The 14,358-nt window shown below is 50.9% G+C and overlaps 5 protein-coding genes across 5 annotated transcripts; 3 read left to right on the top strand and 2 right to left on the bottom strand.

Moving 5' to 3' along the window:
• Window positions 1-253: 253 nt before the first annotated feature.
• On the bottom strand, window positions 254-2,289 carry EJ05DRAFT_2076 (phosphoglycerate mutase-like protein). Its single transcript, XM_033739795.1, has 5 exons — window positions 2,096-2,289; window positions 1,921-2,028; window positions 1,569-1,830; window positions 1,352-1,517; window positions 254-1,298 (listed from the first exon to the last, which is right to left on the bottom strand). Exons 2-5 carry the CDS (start codon window positions 2,026-2,028, stop codon window positions 305-307), a joined length of 1,530 nt encoding a protein of 509 aa, XP_033604895.1. The 5' UTR covers window positions 2,096-2,289; the 3' UTR covers window positions 254-304.
• A 145-nt stretch (window positions 2,290-2,434) lies between these two features.
• On the top strand, window positions 2,435-3,088 carry EJ05DRAFT_433266 (DUF1168-domain-containing protein; the record flags this gene model as incomplete). The annotated part of the gene is made up of 1 exon (XM_033741600.1): window positions 2,435-3,088. One exon carries the CDS (start codon window positions 2,435-2,437, stop codon window positions 3,086-3,088), a length of 654 nt encoding a protein of 217 aa, XP_033604894.1.
• Window positions 3,089-4,339: 1,251 nt separating this feature from the next.
• Window positions 4,340-4,705, top strand: EJ05DRAFT_495323 (uncharacterized protein; the record flags this gene model as incomplete). The annotated part of the gene is made up of 2 exons (XM_033746245.1): window positions 4,340-4,542; window positions 4,612-4,705. 2 exons carry the CDS (start codon window positions 4,340-4,342, stop codon window positions 4,703-4,705), a joined length of 297 nt encoding a protein of 98 aa, XP_033604893.1.
• A 2,685-nt stretch (window positions 4,706-7,390) lies between these two features.
• On the bottom strand, window positions 7,391-7,991 carry EJ05DRAFT_2013 (uncharacterized protein). The gene has a single exon (XM_033739750.1). It carries the CDS (start codon window positions 7,795-7,797, stop codon window positions 7,435-7,437), a length of 363 nt encoding a protein of 120 aa, XP_033604892.1. The 5' UTR covers window positions 7,798-7,991; the 3' UTR covers window positions 7,391-7,434.
• A 2,361-nt stretch (window positions 7,992-10,352) lies between these two features.
• EJ05DRAFT_490960 (uncharacterized protein) lies at window positions 10,353-13,254 on the top strand (the record flags this gene model as incomplete). Its single annotated transcript, XM_033745934.1, has 4 exons — window positions 10,353-10,373; window positions 10,587-10,831; window positions 10,955-11,300; window positions 11,350-13,254. The coding sequence occupies 4 exons, from the start codon at window positions 10,353-10,355 to the stop codon at window positions 13,252-13,254; spliced, it is 2,517 nt and encodes an 838-aa protein (XP_033604891.1).
• Between the last annotated feature and the right edge of the window lie 1,104 nt (window positions 13,255-14,358).

Here is a 14,358-nt window from a genome sequence, read left to right as displayed (position 1 = left end):
AGTAGATGTTGAAAATGTGGTATCTTCTGCGACGCTCGACAATACATAGCCTAGGCACCTATTCTGCAAAGCAGAAATTTGTCTGTCCAACGTCAAATATACCAAGATATCAAAGAAAATATCTTACTCTAGGCAATTATTCCTGGAAGATCTTGCGATATGAAGTAACAACGACAACTGTATTCCCAAAATACCGTCCCTAGCGCTATGCAGCTCTGTCATTGAACAACGCCGTGATATGCCATCATTCGTGAATTGGACCCTTTGAGGGCTCATCAACGTTGGATTCCGAAACCATGCCGATCTAATAGACTTCAGAAAAGCTCTTCCTATCCTGAATCTTCGCCTCCTCAAGCGCATCGGTCGTTTCTTGCCCTGTATCGGCCGTCTCAGTCTCTGCATCTCCATCGCCCAGCTCATCCGCCCTTGCCCCCTTGCCCATGCCGCTCTCAACCTTCCAGCCAGCCTCGGTCTTGGCTTTCTCTTTCTTCTCACGCACGCTTGTTCGTCGTTTAGCGCTCGAACTCCGACTCGGGGGACGCTGTCGACCATTCTGCTTCTCGTTCGGGAAGACTGTGGCAATTGAGCGCTGAGTATTCTGCCGCTTGGGAAAGTAGTCGGAGTCTTCGGAGAAGAAACCTTCATTTGAGCTTGCGGATTTGATGCCGCTAGAGTATCGTGCTGGATTCAGAAGGGCATGCGACTGGCCTTGGCGTGGGCCTTGAGATTGACTGCTTTGTGTCGGGGAAGGAGAAGCACGTTCGTCGACATCAGATGAAGAGCCTGAGGCATCTGCATCTGTTTCAGTCTGTGAAGGAGTCTCGGCATCTGTGGTAGAGTTTTCATTCATGGTGTCATGCTGTACAGAGGGCTTGTTGATAGGTACTAAGGAGGCTGCTTTAATGGGCAATTTGGTGCTAGGCTCCTCTGCAATGCTTGCTTCCTTGTCTTTCTCGGGGCTTCTCGAGGCTGAAACTACAGCCTGAGTCAAATCGGCAGTATTCTGGCGACGCGGTTGATTCTTCCGTGGGTAGTTTATTTGCGCGTGGTTGCAACCATTCACACAGCCTCCCCACTGGCGGATTGGCACACTTGCAGATTCACCGAATGGAAGTGGTGGTCCCTTTGAAGGCGACGTGCTACTACTGGCTGCTGCGGCGCGTTTCTTCAGATCAGACCAAGTTCGCATCTCGTTCTCTAGAATGAATTTGCCGTTGTTGGCATTCTGCTTCATGACGACAAATTCGCAGTGATTGACATTTCGTAAATCTTCAAAGTACTCAACGCTCCAGTGGTACCTGTAATACACCTTCAGTCATATTTTTTATAGGCAAGAGGGGCATAAACGTACCATTTCATGAGAAATACCCTCGTCATCATGCCATGGGTGACTAGGACACAAACACTAGGAAAATCGTCCTCTCCAAATTGCCTCCATAGACTCTCGTTGAAGCCGCTTATCCTGTCATATGCATCTGCAGCGCTCTCACCGTTTGGTATCCTGTAGAAGAAGTGTCCTATTTATAGCGTTAGCTACAGGGGCTGTTGATAGCTCTGGCCATAAGTACCGTAATCCGCCCTTTCCTGCCACATTCTCTCCATTTCCGCTGAACATGGCTGGAAGTTTCCAAAGTCTTGCTCCCTTAACCTTGGCTCTTCATACACTCTGATCTTGTGGCGCGGGAAGGGGCTTGGCTTGGGTTCGTCCGAAGTAAGTGACTTCAGAATACCTTCAGTGGTTTCGCGAGTGCGGCGGTAGGGTGAAGTGTAGAAATGAAGTGTATCGTCCGGTCTCAGGAGGGATCTTAATCTACCCCCAGCTTCCTCTGCCTAATTACAGCTTTGGTGTTAAGCATTAAAGTGTAATCGTCCACTACACTCCATGCGGGGCTGTAGCATCTGGTGAGGAGGGGTACAAACCTGTTGTTGTCCGTCTTGTGTAAGCTTAACTCTGTGGTCTGGTATAAACTGGTGGATATCGCGGTTCTTATTTCCCTCGGACTGAGCGTGTCGTATCAGGATTATCATCTGCGTATTTCATTAGTAACCCTCGTAAGGCTGAGGTGTGGTAAGCTATCACTTACCCGTGGCTTGCCCATTATGACGAAGTCTTTGGGACAAATGAAAAGAGTAGTGAGGGCGGCAGATAGCAAAGTTGAATTCACAATAGGGAGAGGTATTCATTCGCCGCTAAATTGTATTTCAAAGCTGCTGAGGTGTTCCTGCCTTCTGTTGCGACAGACGTTTTAGAGTGATTTGGTCGTAGCCCTGCCTATGCACAGCCACAGCAGTGGCGCTCATCTCTCGCGCGACATGATTGTCTCTCTCCTCATTCCTCTCCCTTCCCCACACACATACAGACTTCGTTGCACGTCTGCGACGCTAGGCCAAGCTATTGTTCGATACCTTTCGCTCGCCTTGACGTATCCATACCATGTCTGAACCCATTCGAGAGTCCATTCCCACCTCTGCAGACCCCCGAAGCAAGCGCCCGACTAAAAGACGCGCCTTAAGTCCTGCCAGTAAACAAGCATCTCAGGTCGAAGCACTATTCGCCAAACCAGACCGCGATATACGCATACCAGATGGAACCGTGAGCAACAAACATAGCCTTCCACCTCCTCCGGAGATTGTCGCAAACGTACAAGGTTCGTCTGCGGGCGCCGGGTCGGGAGAGTTCCACGTCTACAAAGCAAGCAGGCGGCGCGAATATGAGCGGATTAGGACTATGGAAGAGGAGGTAAGAAAGACCCAAGAGGACTTGGACTTCCAACGAACACGAGAGGAGAGGGCGAAGCAGGACGCTGCCAAGACCGACAAGAACAGAAAGAGGAGAGAGAAAGAAAAGGCGAGGAAGCAGCAGCAGAAGAATAAGAAGGGCAATGGTGAATCTCGAAATGGAAGTGCTATTCCTCAAGAGGATGGCGAGACGAGCAAGCATAGCGGCATTCAACTGAAGTCGGACACGAAGCTTGCGACACCTGGAATGATACCGTCAAAAAACCATAGCGACGCGACCGATGATACTCCTGGCGATTTAGCGGAAGGTGCACAGCCAGTTGGCATCATCATCCACGATGAAGATTGAGGCGAATGGGAAGAATAACGGCATGGGTTATCATGGCATACAACACTGCTGACTATAAAATTCACTGGAAGCACTATACGGTGAAGTCGGTTGCTTCGCGCAGAGTCTGTAATGCCTAAGAAAACCTAGGACAGTTCAAAGAAGCGAAAACAGACAAAATGGACAAACGACCTTGGCTTTACATGGAAAAATGGAGCTTATAGTCTATGCTACAAACTTCGTGCGTTATTTGCCCAATGACGGTTGACAAATTCTAGAGCACCCGTCCTCGAGAATTGCCATTTCTCGTTGCTATCGCGAACCTCTTCTAATATAGACCCCGAAGACCTCCGCGGGTACGAAGCTTCAGAACTGGGTACCCTTTTATGCGGTGCTGTATGGATCCGGTCCCATTCCATTGGCGTTTGAATCCAGGAACTCTCGTTTCATTCATTCGACATTGAAAGCTGCGCGCAGATCAGATTCTGCTTTCAGCCTGACCGACCGAAGACACAATATTTCGTCCGCGTGGAATGGTTTTGGGTATGTAGGGTGCTCTAGACTATGCGATCTCGTCTATTTGAAGCATGTTCATGCTTGGATGTGCCAGGATCACTCATTGCGCATCTTGAAAGCATCTATTTTCCTCTGTAGCTCAATTCTTTGTGCGACCAGCTTGCTCCGAGCTTCCTCAAGCTGCTGGATCTTTTCCTCGGGTGAAGACTCACGCGGCCTTGGACGCGCCTGAAAACAATTACCATCTTGTTAGCAAACGAAAGATCTCAAGTGTAGAAGCTTGCAAGACGAGACAGTGAGGTTGGTATGTTGGATGAGTCATACCTGTTGGGCTTGCTGTTCCGACTTTAGGCCTGCTCCGTAGAGCGCTCCTGTCACTGTTATGGCAGTAACAGCACCAGTCAATACAAATCGTCTAATCTTTTGCTGTGACATGATGGCGCGTCGGTCTCAAAAACCGTTCAAGGCCGTGCAGATTGACGTTTGGCTCCAAGTGTGCTTCAGAGGAGAGGAGGGTAGATATCTTGAATGTCCTGTCGTCAGTCCTGATTATATAATACGCGCTAAAGTTCGAAGTCAAGACTGGCAATCCCTCTTCGAACCTTCCAATGTTACCTAGTAACAACCCTTCATGATTTGATCGACGTAGCTGTGCTCCTAAGGTTGTCATTTAAAACATCTTACTCAAGCACGTTAACGCTTAGGCAATTTCTCAATTTGTCAAAATTTGACCCAAGTTTACTAAGATCGTATGCAATGTCACAAGCTACTAGACCGCAGACAAGCACCTCGTCGCGTCTCAGCACGGTACCCTCATCGCAGAAGCCACGCCAAATCTCGCATCTTCACTCTCAACTAGCTCAACTGACTGCGAATCTGTCTGATCTGGAGAATCTTCTTAGTATCACAGCAGGACAGGCCGAATCGATGCGGGGTTTGGGAGGCTATACTGGCGGCATGTAAGTGTTTCAACTTGATACAGAACTATCCATAACTACCAACATCGGGCTAACACAACGGCTTCTCAGGTTCATGGCCGCCAGCAAGGTCTTGGGTGAAGAGACAGTTCGAGGAGGCGCTGCAGATTCGAGCAACGGCGAGCAACACGAACAGGAAACATGAAAAGGAAGTAATAAGAGCAATATGATGTCACCGTCTGACGAAGTTGATGAAGTGGGTTACGCAGCATAATGCACTCCACCTCAAGACATACTATACTTCTGTGATGCTCGATGTGTGAACGGTTGTCCACACGAGCCAGGGCCTCGACCACAGGAGATTGACGTATCATGAACGGTGCTAAATCAAATTCTCGAGGACCACCCGATAAAAATTGGCTTGAACATCGAGAGGATGGACTCGGATCTTGAGGCTGGAAAGACATGTCGGATGCCAGCTTAGCCTGAGCACTTTTAAATTGCATGACTTCCGACACAGCATAAATATGCGTCCGATTCATCTCACGGCGTACAACAGTCGAAATTTTAAGCAGTCACCCATAGTACATCAATTCTTTCTGTGATAAGAGGAGATAAGCCTACAGATAGGCAAAGTTGTGCCAAGCTCTACAATACCATTCACGGACTGTGTCTCATCGGATCTGCTCCGACGAGCGACATTGCTTTGAAAGCTTGTCAGACTCACCGCATAATACGCTTAGCTATCATTGGTGCGATATGATCGAATCAAGAAATACGGTTATAGGGAAATGATAAGCTATGGTGTGCTTAGTGGAACGGACCATGCAACACTGACGTATAAGTACATGCCAATTCGCAACTTCTGCGAGACAGAACTCACCTACAGATGTCACCATGGGTACAAAAGCGTTTCCTATGGACCAGCTTACTACTTCTATTGCCAAACAAATGGATATCGAGCACCAGGCCTTACTCGAAGATTGTAGCACACGAGCATCGTCAAACATGGATTGGGCTTTTCAACGAAAGAAACTCAAGCGTCGAAACGTACTGAAGCATACGAGTTTCCACCCAGGAAATACAAGCATGTCACCTCCCTGAGGCCTTGATGTCACATCTCGTAAAGGCGCGTGCTTCGGAATGACTTTGCACCATCCATACACATCTGCTTAGACACTGGGCATATATCTACTCTACCATTGGACGCGCATCCACTTTCCAGACCAAGGGCAGGGTCATTTATGTCACTCAACATCTGCAAAAATAACATCAACCGACAATCCAATATGCCCTGGCCTAGCTGTTGCACAAGGGCTAACTAAGGGCAGCGACAAATCACCTCAAGTGCCAGCTTGTGGCACAGTCACTAAGCCACAGAATGCAGCCGCTCTTATTGGAATGTCCCTGGTCGTCAATGCATAGCCCTACCAACATGGCAAATACTCGTTGTGAGAGAAGCGCGCTTTTCCGGTTCAACGCGGAGAGCAGAGTTTCTCATTCGATCTGTGAACAAGCACGGAATCGTGTGTGGTGAGGTGCTGCAGGATCCTGGTGACTTGCATTAAAGCCCCCACCTTTACAGGACGACCGGACCCCCACACCCCTCCCTCTAAAACTGCAAGCATGAGGTAGTGCGAAGCCCACGATCACGACCACCACCAAGTTACCCATCGCTGGACTCGTCGTCTCAAGGAGCACACCCAAAGACTTATTATGTGCCTTTGTTGTTGCAATGATCAGGTCATCGCGCTCTGAATATGCCGTACGGCCAACTCGGTCGCATCATTGAACAGGATACTCTCCGGTAATAACAATCATCTGAAGTGTTATTAGCGAAGGAGGCTAGGGCAGCCCGGCCCAGAGTCCAGACTCAGTCTTTAATCCATAAGCATGTGATTTCGACGTCGATATGGATACAGCGTCAACAACTGGTGCAAATCGACGGGTATGTTTGCGAGACTTCTTGCGTATTCAAGTGTTTCCTTGACCACACATGTGCATACCATCATGCATTGAGAGCTGGGAACATTGATCTGGCGCATGGGATGCTTTTTGGTGCCATTTGGTTTAAACGCAGATGCTCACAAGCACATGCTCAAAACTATTACGGGAAATTCGACGGTGACCTTTCTACCTCACGACCATCGTAGGGCTCCAAGGGTCACGAGACCAGTAGACCCATAAGCCGACCAAACCCGCAGGGCCTGTGCGTGCAGGGTCTTGAAGCCTCTAGATGACCACACTTGTCCGATAATAGCCATAAGAGCTATACAACACTACGGCATGAATTCAAATTCCTCAACAAGTGCTACCACTACAGCCTACGGAATAGGTTCTTCTCTATCAGCGCACAACTGCTACGATCAAATCTTCAGACGCGACTCACAACGTGCGCTATAGGACTCTCGTAAGGTCTAGAGAAATCTCAATTGGCATGGTTCTCGAGATTCTGTACTAGGGCAGGCGTAGCTGCCGCCGCCGGTCTATTCCATCCGATAAAACTCGCGGACCAACGTTAGTGCCGTCTCATATTCACTCACACAGTGTGAGTCGCTTGCGCGGAGCCAGCATATCAAACGCATTCATTGAACTGGCTGATAATTTGGCTATACGATTCATGCTATTCTATGTATTGCGTATGCGCCGAATTTTCGACGAGCTCTGTTCGCAAAGGTTACGATACTAAAGAGGGTCTGTTCGGAATATTTAGGAATGATCAAAGCTCGCTGGGCAGCAAGGTGGGTGGCAGCACTACCCGGGATATGGTCTGCATGACGAGAAGCTTGTTAGTTGACAGCAAGGATCCGGGTGCAGGTGGCATTTCCGCATGCGATCTCGCATGACGTTGTTGTCCCTCATGCGCGTTCAAGGGAATTGTCTCTGGCGCCCTTGACGAGTCTGGCAACAACAACACAACGACCGTGTGGCAAGTCAAAGACAAAATACATACACAGTACTGCCGCGGTATTCGCCTGTGGTGACATTCTTACGACAGCCAACGGATTCGCTGATCCGAGCTTGGTCGACAACCAACCGGTCGCACATCAAAAAAAAGGTCGGCACGAAGACCGAGAACCGAAGTATGCATGCAGTCACGTGGAGTCTTTGTGTGTCGCATATGCACATCGCACATGCGCCCAAGAACATTATACTGGCGAACGCTAGGTACAGAGTCTTGTCTAATAGGGAATTAGCTACGGAAGGCGTTGATGACAAAAGTGAGCATCGCGTGTAATTAGCAGATGGATCCACAGACACATGTGGATTTAATAAGCATTCCTCCCACCCGTTCATTCAAAAGGCATGATGACGGAATGGAATCTGGCAGGTGGTTGTTGGTAGCTGCACACGGGCAAACGAGACTCCTTCAATCACGGAGATGGCAGCGATGATGCACCCTTACTTTTGTCACCACCGATCGACGTTACAACGACTCACTCCAGACTTCAATCCTACTGCCGATCCGTAATGCTGGTCATAAACGCGGAGTCGCAATTCTTTTTTTTTTCCAAAATTTTCTTTTCACTTTGGATGAAACGTTGGATGACTCGCGTCCTCGAGGAGTCCTGTTAATGGGGCAGTAGAACTGGGTTCCACTTCAAAGAACATTCCCTTGCAGTAGAAGACTGGGAATGCGGAAGAGAGGACCAAAGGCATCGCGCGCGAAGTAACAGAATCTGGAGAGGAGAAGCTCCACAATCGAGGCCCCCCGAAAAGTCGCCTTCAAGGGCGGGGCGGGGCCGGGACAAGACAGATGCAGGAGTGTATCCGTACGGTACGCGACAGCGAGCTCGAGACGGGAGGTCAAGGTGTGAAGAGAGGGATTGGCGAGCAGCGCGGCTGGGATGTAATAATAAGCAGAATATACTGGCAGCCAGATGATGAGCAGCGACTGGAGTCCAGGACAAAGAGCAGCATCTGTTGAACGATTGGCTGGAAGCCTGACTCGTTCTCCCACACACATACACACTCCCATATACAGATGTACTGTATGTATGTGTATGTGTAAGTGTGTGAAGCAGCACACCCCACCCACGCACCGGAACGAACAGGTCACCACCGTCACCACCCACACTCCTTTTTATTCTCCCATGGTCAGCCCGTCACTGGCCAGCGCCACCTTTGCACATGCTGGCGACCGTGCATTGTCATCTGCAGTGTTATTCTTGCCAGGATTGCTGCAGGCTGGCGTGCCTTAGTTGCGCAGTGCGGCAGTAATAGTGAGTTTGTGAATATTTAGCTACTGTAACTATTACTTCGTGTGTATGTACATCTCTGCCGGTGCAGTGTTCATCGCGAGGTGCTTGTACGGTTGAAAACAATGCCATCCATATACACGAAATGTCGTCCTGCGTGTGTTGCTTACCAGACAGAGCTTTGACACGTGCTACCCGGACATGATAAGTCTGGGTATACACGATGGCGGCTGACAGGATAGGTAATTTAGCTACAATCACCAGTTAGGCCGGACTCTCACAAGGTGTCAAGGCCTAGCTGAAGATAAAAATCACAGTAATACATCTCTTATGAGACAGACTCGCATAGCCGGGATCTGATGTATACGAAGACAGTTACAGTTATTGATATTTAGGGAGTCCCGCCACCACCACATGGCTCGTAGCCCACTTCACTTTGGCCGGAAGAAAAAAAGACTGGAGCACGCGGCCGAGCAAGAAGCAGAAGTGTTGCGTCGTCTCGCCATCTCGCCGTCTCGCTCGAAATGTACATGGATATATATCTATGATATAGCATGGGCCCCCTCCTCTCCTCCCAGAAACATAATCATCAACAACTCCATGGCCGTTTGCTGTAATTTGGTCTGGCTTTGCAGAATATAATTATTGTCGCTAAAAACACACAGGCCAAGACGGATAGGTTGACGACTTGCTGCTGACACTGGCTGCTGGACCGGTGGATCTAGCTACAGCCTCCTGCCGGTGCCAGACTGCCAGTGAGAGAGGAGAGAGAGAGCCCCCGCCGCCCTCCCACTATTACTGCCACCACCACTACCACCACCACCAGTTGCCGCTCCGACACCCCCCGACAAGCGCGCGACCTACCACACACACACAACACCCTCATCCTCATCCTTCATCCCCAATCCCCCCCTTGATCCCCCCCCCCCCCCCCCCCCCTTGCCCCATCTTTCTGCATCTTTTTTTCTGCCGGCACACACGGGACTCAGGACACCCCAACCACGGGCGATTTGTCCCTCTGCTATTACTTACACAGTACTGCATTCAAGACTGTCAAACCACCGCCCATTCGCTACTACAGCTGGCTTGCTACATAGTATAGTGCACGGTACACGGTACACAGTACATTCATTCCTTTCTATTTTACTCCTACTTTCCATCACCTACTTTGCTACTATTACCTCCTCTTGACGGCCCCACACACTCTCCATCCATCCCACCTCATCCTTCCACTAAAGGCTTGAGGCTAAGGCGGCCTCAGCGGCCTTCCGCCCACGGCTACCCTCACCAAATTCACTCCAGACTCACCACACCACCCCCGTCTACTACAACAGTAACAGTAATAGACCAAGACCAGGTCCTGCACCAGCTCTTTGGTCCGTCACTGTTGCTGCCGTTGCTGCTGCCTCTCAATTGCTGCGACTTGCATCGACCAGCTCCTCCAGCGGCATCGTCGCCTCAAGCCACCACGCCTCCCTCCCTCCCTCCCTTTTTCCTCCACCTAGGAGCCTGCAGGAAGAACAAACGAATAAGCAAAGGCAAAAGCCCTCACTTCTCGCCTCAACCGCCAGCCCCAGGCCTGCTGCGCCATTCTTCCTCGCCCGCTTGTGTTGCTGACGCCCGCTTTCTGCGCAACACCAGCTGCTGCCGGCTATGTCTGGGGCGCAATATGGGGTGCGTGGGGGACTCTCAGACGACCTTGACGAATACTCCATGCCACTGGACGACCATCTGACCTCTCCGACATCATCCTCCTCCCCGCGAAAGCTCCGCTTCACCACCACCAACAACAACAGCATTAACAATAACACCTTTGACCATTCTTCCGCTGCCTCCTCCGCCTTACACTCGCTCACCTCGACTTCGACCTGGGACTCCAAACTGGAGCTGTCACCACTCGAGTCGGCCGCTCGCCAGGGCGTGCTCGACGCTGCCATCTTTCCGTCATGGGAAGACGATGGCGCTGAGGTCGACTCGCCAGAGGAAATGCAAAAGAAGGACCCTTTGGGCGCTCAGATGTGGAGACTGTACAGCCGGACAAAGTCTAATCTGCCGAATCGAGAGCGCATGGAGAACCTGTCATGGCGGATGATGTCCATGAACCTGCGACGTGAGGCCGCTGAGCGAAAAGCGTATGTGAATGCACTTGCGACCATACACTTGACTTGCGCACACTTCTCTACATGATCGTATCTTGCGACTGCTCCTCGCCTGTACTAACATCTCGCTCACAGACTATTATTGCAATCATCCAGAGCCGCCAAAGCTACTCCCAGTGGGATTGCCCAGTTACGGAGCTCCATTGACCAGGGCGCACAGACACATGGACCGCCCTCCGATGCCATGAACCTCGACGACTTTATCGAATCCGAGAATGTCGGCTCGCCTGCAGGCATCTCGCCGGACTCTTCTTCTGATTACATCACCGCCTCTCACGCTGTCGCTCCATCCATTCCTATCCGCAAACCTAGTCAGACCAACGATCCCAATCTACATGTCTTACGAGCTTCGGCACCGTCGGTTCCGCCAATTGCCAGTCGAGGCAGAGAATTTGGCTACGTCCAGCGACATGTGCGAAAGACGAGTATTGATGAGCGACGTGTGAGTATGAATTGTCATCATGTTGTTCAACGTGTCTAATTATTGTCAGAATCGGAAGCGACCGGCTGAGCGATCCCCTCAGGTTCCTCCTGTCAACAATACTTCGATGCCAGCTGACCAAGACATGGACTCTGCTCTACATCACTACAGTCTCGACCACAACTTCCCTGGCTCAGCCTTCTACCCTCAATCTCAGCATCCTCATGTGCCATTCCACCTCGACACCACAGCCTTCAGCATCGACAACCACGACCCTATACTCAACTCTGCCGGGCCTCTTCAACAGAATTTCCCATTTTCGCCTGTCGGTTCGCCGATGATGCCACAAGGCCCCTACTCATCCGTATACCCACCCAATTCCGTGCCCTCTTCACTCACCTCGACCGATTTCTACTCACCTCCTGGATCTGCGTATCCATCTACTGTATCGACGCCGCAGCCTGTTCCCGAGGGAGAGCAAATGTTCTTCAACCGTGATGGTGTAGACGTCAGAAACACGCATTCGAGACAGACTTACGGCTTGCAGCGCCCGTCAGGACTGTCCACCTCGGTGCAGCAATCGTATATGTTCAATCCTAATAGTGATTCGCTCTTCGGTGCAGTGACTGCCGCCAGTCTTCCGCAGTTTCAAGCGACATCATTTGCACAGCAACAACCAGGCCATGTCAATCCCTCGCAAGTGCTGCATGGATTTCCAGGCCGTGCTCAAGGCATGTCCATGTCACGGGATAACATGTTCACGTTTGGTGGAGATTCTGACGGCGAGGACGACGAAGGCGGAGCATTTCCTGATCGGACTATGCCTTCGCATAATCAGTTCTCGTCGATGGACGACGAGAACAATTTCGACTCGGGGAGCAACTTCCAATGGGGAACTGACCTTTCCAACCAATTCAATCCCACTCCAGCACGATACCCTGCCGGACCACCACGAAAGACTGTTACCATTGGTGGCGCTGAAATGGTTTCTTCGCCACAGGATTGGAACGGTAGTGGTAGTCTGGGACGTACGCATGGGTCTGCAGCGTCTGTTAGTGACATTCGAAATCGTGGAGGTGACCAGAGACGAGGCAAGATACCCCGCACTGCCTCCACGCCCAACGCTGCTGGCTTGGTACAACATCAAGGACTTCAGCATGTCTCTCAATCATCGCCCAATTCGCCGCCGGAATCGGGTTTCAATTCTGCAGCGCCTTCACGGCCTGTCAGCCCAGGGGGCACAAAGGGCGGCGATAATGGCGCACCCACGACGTGTACAAATTGCTTTACACAAACCACGCCACTCTGGAGGCGCAACCCGGAAGGCCATCCGTTGTGCAACGCCTGTGGTCTATTCTTGAAGCTGCACGGCGTCGTTCGTCCACTGTCGCTGAAGACGGACGTTATTAAGAAGCGCAACCGTGGTAGTGGTACCACTGCACCGGTGACAGGCTCTTCCACACGGTCGTCCAAGAAATCTTCACGGAAAAACTCGATTGTGCATACACCTGTCACTACCCCGACGTCCGGCAAGACTGCAGAGTCGGAGTCGCCACAATCCGCAGGCGGTGCTAATACGCAATCTGCCAACACTGCTTCGAGCTCTACTAATGCTGGTCTGAGTAAGAGCAGCGTCGTCCCAATTGCTCCCGGTCCACCGAGAGCACAGCCTGCCGTCGCTGCGAGTGCTCCATCTGCTTCTTCAAGCGTTCGTGGCGTGCCCGTTGCACCAAAGCGAGCTCGCGGGCAAAGCAAAGGCAACACACAGGAGCTTGAGATGGGCGATGCAGACGACACCAGCGGCAAGTCAGTGCAGCCTCAGAACTATCCCAACCGCCCGATGAGCCACGGCTTGCCTCTACCAGGCATGCATCACGATAGTTTACCCATGGGTGCCATGGGGCAAGGCTTGACTGCTGGAGGCAATGCCGTCGCGGGGCCAGCCGAGTGGGAATGGTTGACGATGAGTCTTTAGTCCTGATCTTTATGGGGGGTGTTCTGTGGTTGTGTCTGAATGGCTCGATTTTGCGCGAAACTGGATGCAATCGAACCGTGGACGGTGATGTGCATATAGCATACCGCACCAATTTTGGACGCCTTCGGAGGCGAAGGTGTTATGGGATACATCTTCTTCCGGTTCGACATGCGCATTCGCTTATTCGGTGCATCAACGGCTCCATGGACGGCCGCGGCGGGAGTTCAAGGAGTTTTCTTTTTGGCGCCGTCCCTGTTGTCTGATCTTTTTCTTCTCTTGATACCAGAACCATTTTCTTGTTGCAGCTGCTGTAATGCCGCCTTATCCAACTCTTTCTTCACCCGATCTGATCTGATCTGATCTGATATCTTGTTGTTCTGATGATCTTCTGCGCATAATATCTTGCACACATTTCTCTTTCATTTGCTTCGGGTGTTTACAACATGCGATGCGGATCTGCGACTTCTCTGATGCACTCACTGCTCAGGGGATGATTGGGCGGAAGGGGGTTGTTTCTGTGTGTGTTTTTGTTACCTCTTTCTGTCAGTCTCTTTCTCCCATGTCTGTCTGTCTGCCCTCCTCTAACATGCTGCGGCGACGATATGGCGACGATATGTTGTGTGTTTTTTCGCAGAAACGACGAGACGATCATGGGCATGGGCATGCATTTGGAGGCGTGGCGCGCGCACGCGCGTGTGTTTGCGATGGGCTGTTTTTGCGCTTGGGTTTGTCTGGTTCGGTTTGCTCTGGACTAGATTGGTGCTGCGCTGTTCTGTATGCACACGCACCTGAGGATGATGAATGCGTCTTGATAGATTGATTGATTGGTTGGTTGGGCAGTCGTCGTGAGTGAGGAAGGGAGGGGCTGGCGGGTGAGCGGGCGAGCGGGCGAGCGAGCAGGTGCGCACACGAGCAAAGTGTTGCTGCGAGTATATATAGATATATATATATATATATATACGTTCTATATATATACGACATATATATGCATACCAGAGGCGGTCAATGGGAGACTGGTACGACAGTTAATTAATTACGATCTCAAACCTACTACTACATACACATTTTATAGTATCCTCGGGATAATACACGTACGTACCAGAC

Source organism: Pseudovirgaria hyperparasitica, assembly GCF_010093815.1.
Source record: "Pseudovirgaria hyperparasitica strain CBS 121739 unplaced genomic scaffold EJ05scaffold_1, whole genome shotgun sequence".
In the NCBI taxonomy this organism is placed as follows: Eukaryota; Fungi; Ascomycota; class Dothideomycetes; order Acrospermales; family Acrospermaceae; genus Pseudovirgaria; species Pseudovirgaria hyperparasitica.
The sequence above is the reverse complement of the archived record's forward strand: the minus strand, read 5'-3'. Positions and strand labels throughout refer to the sequence as shown.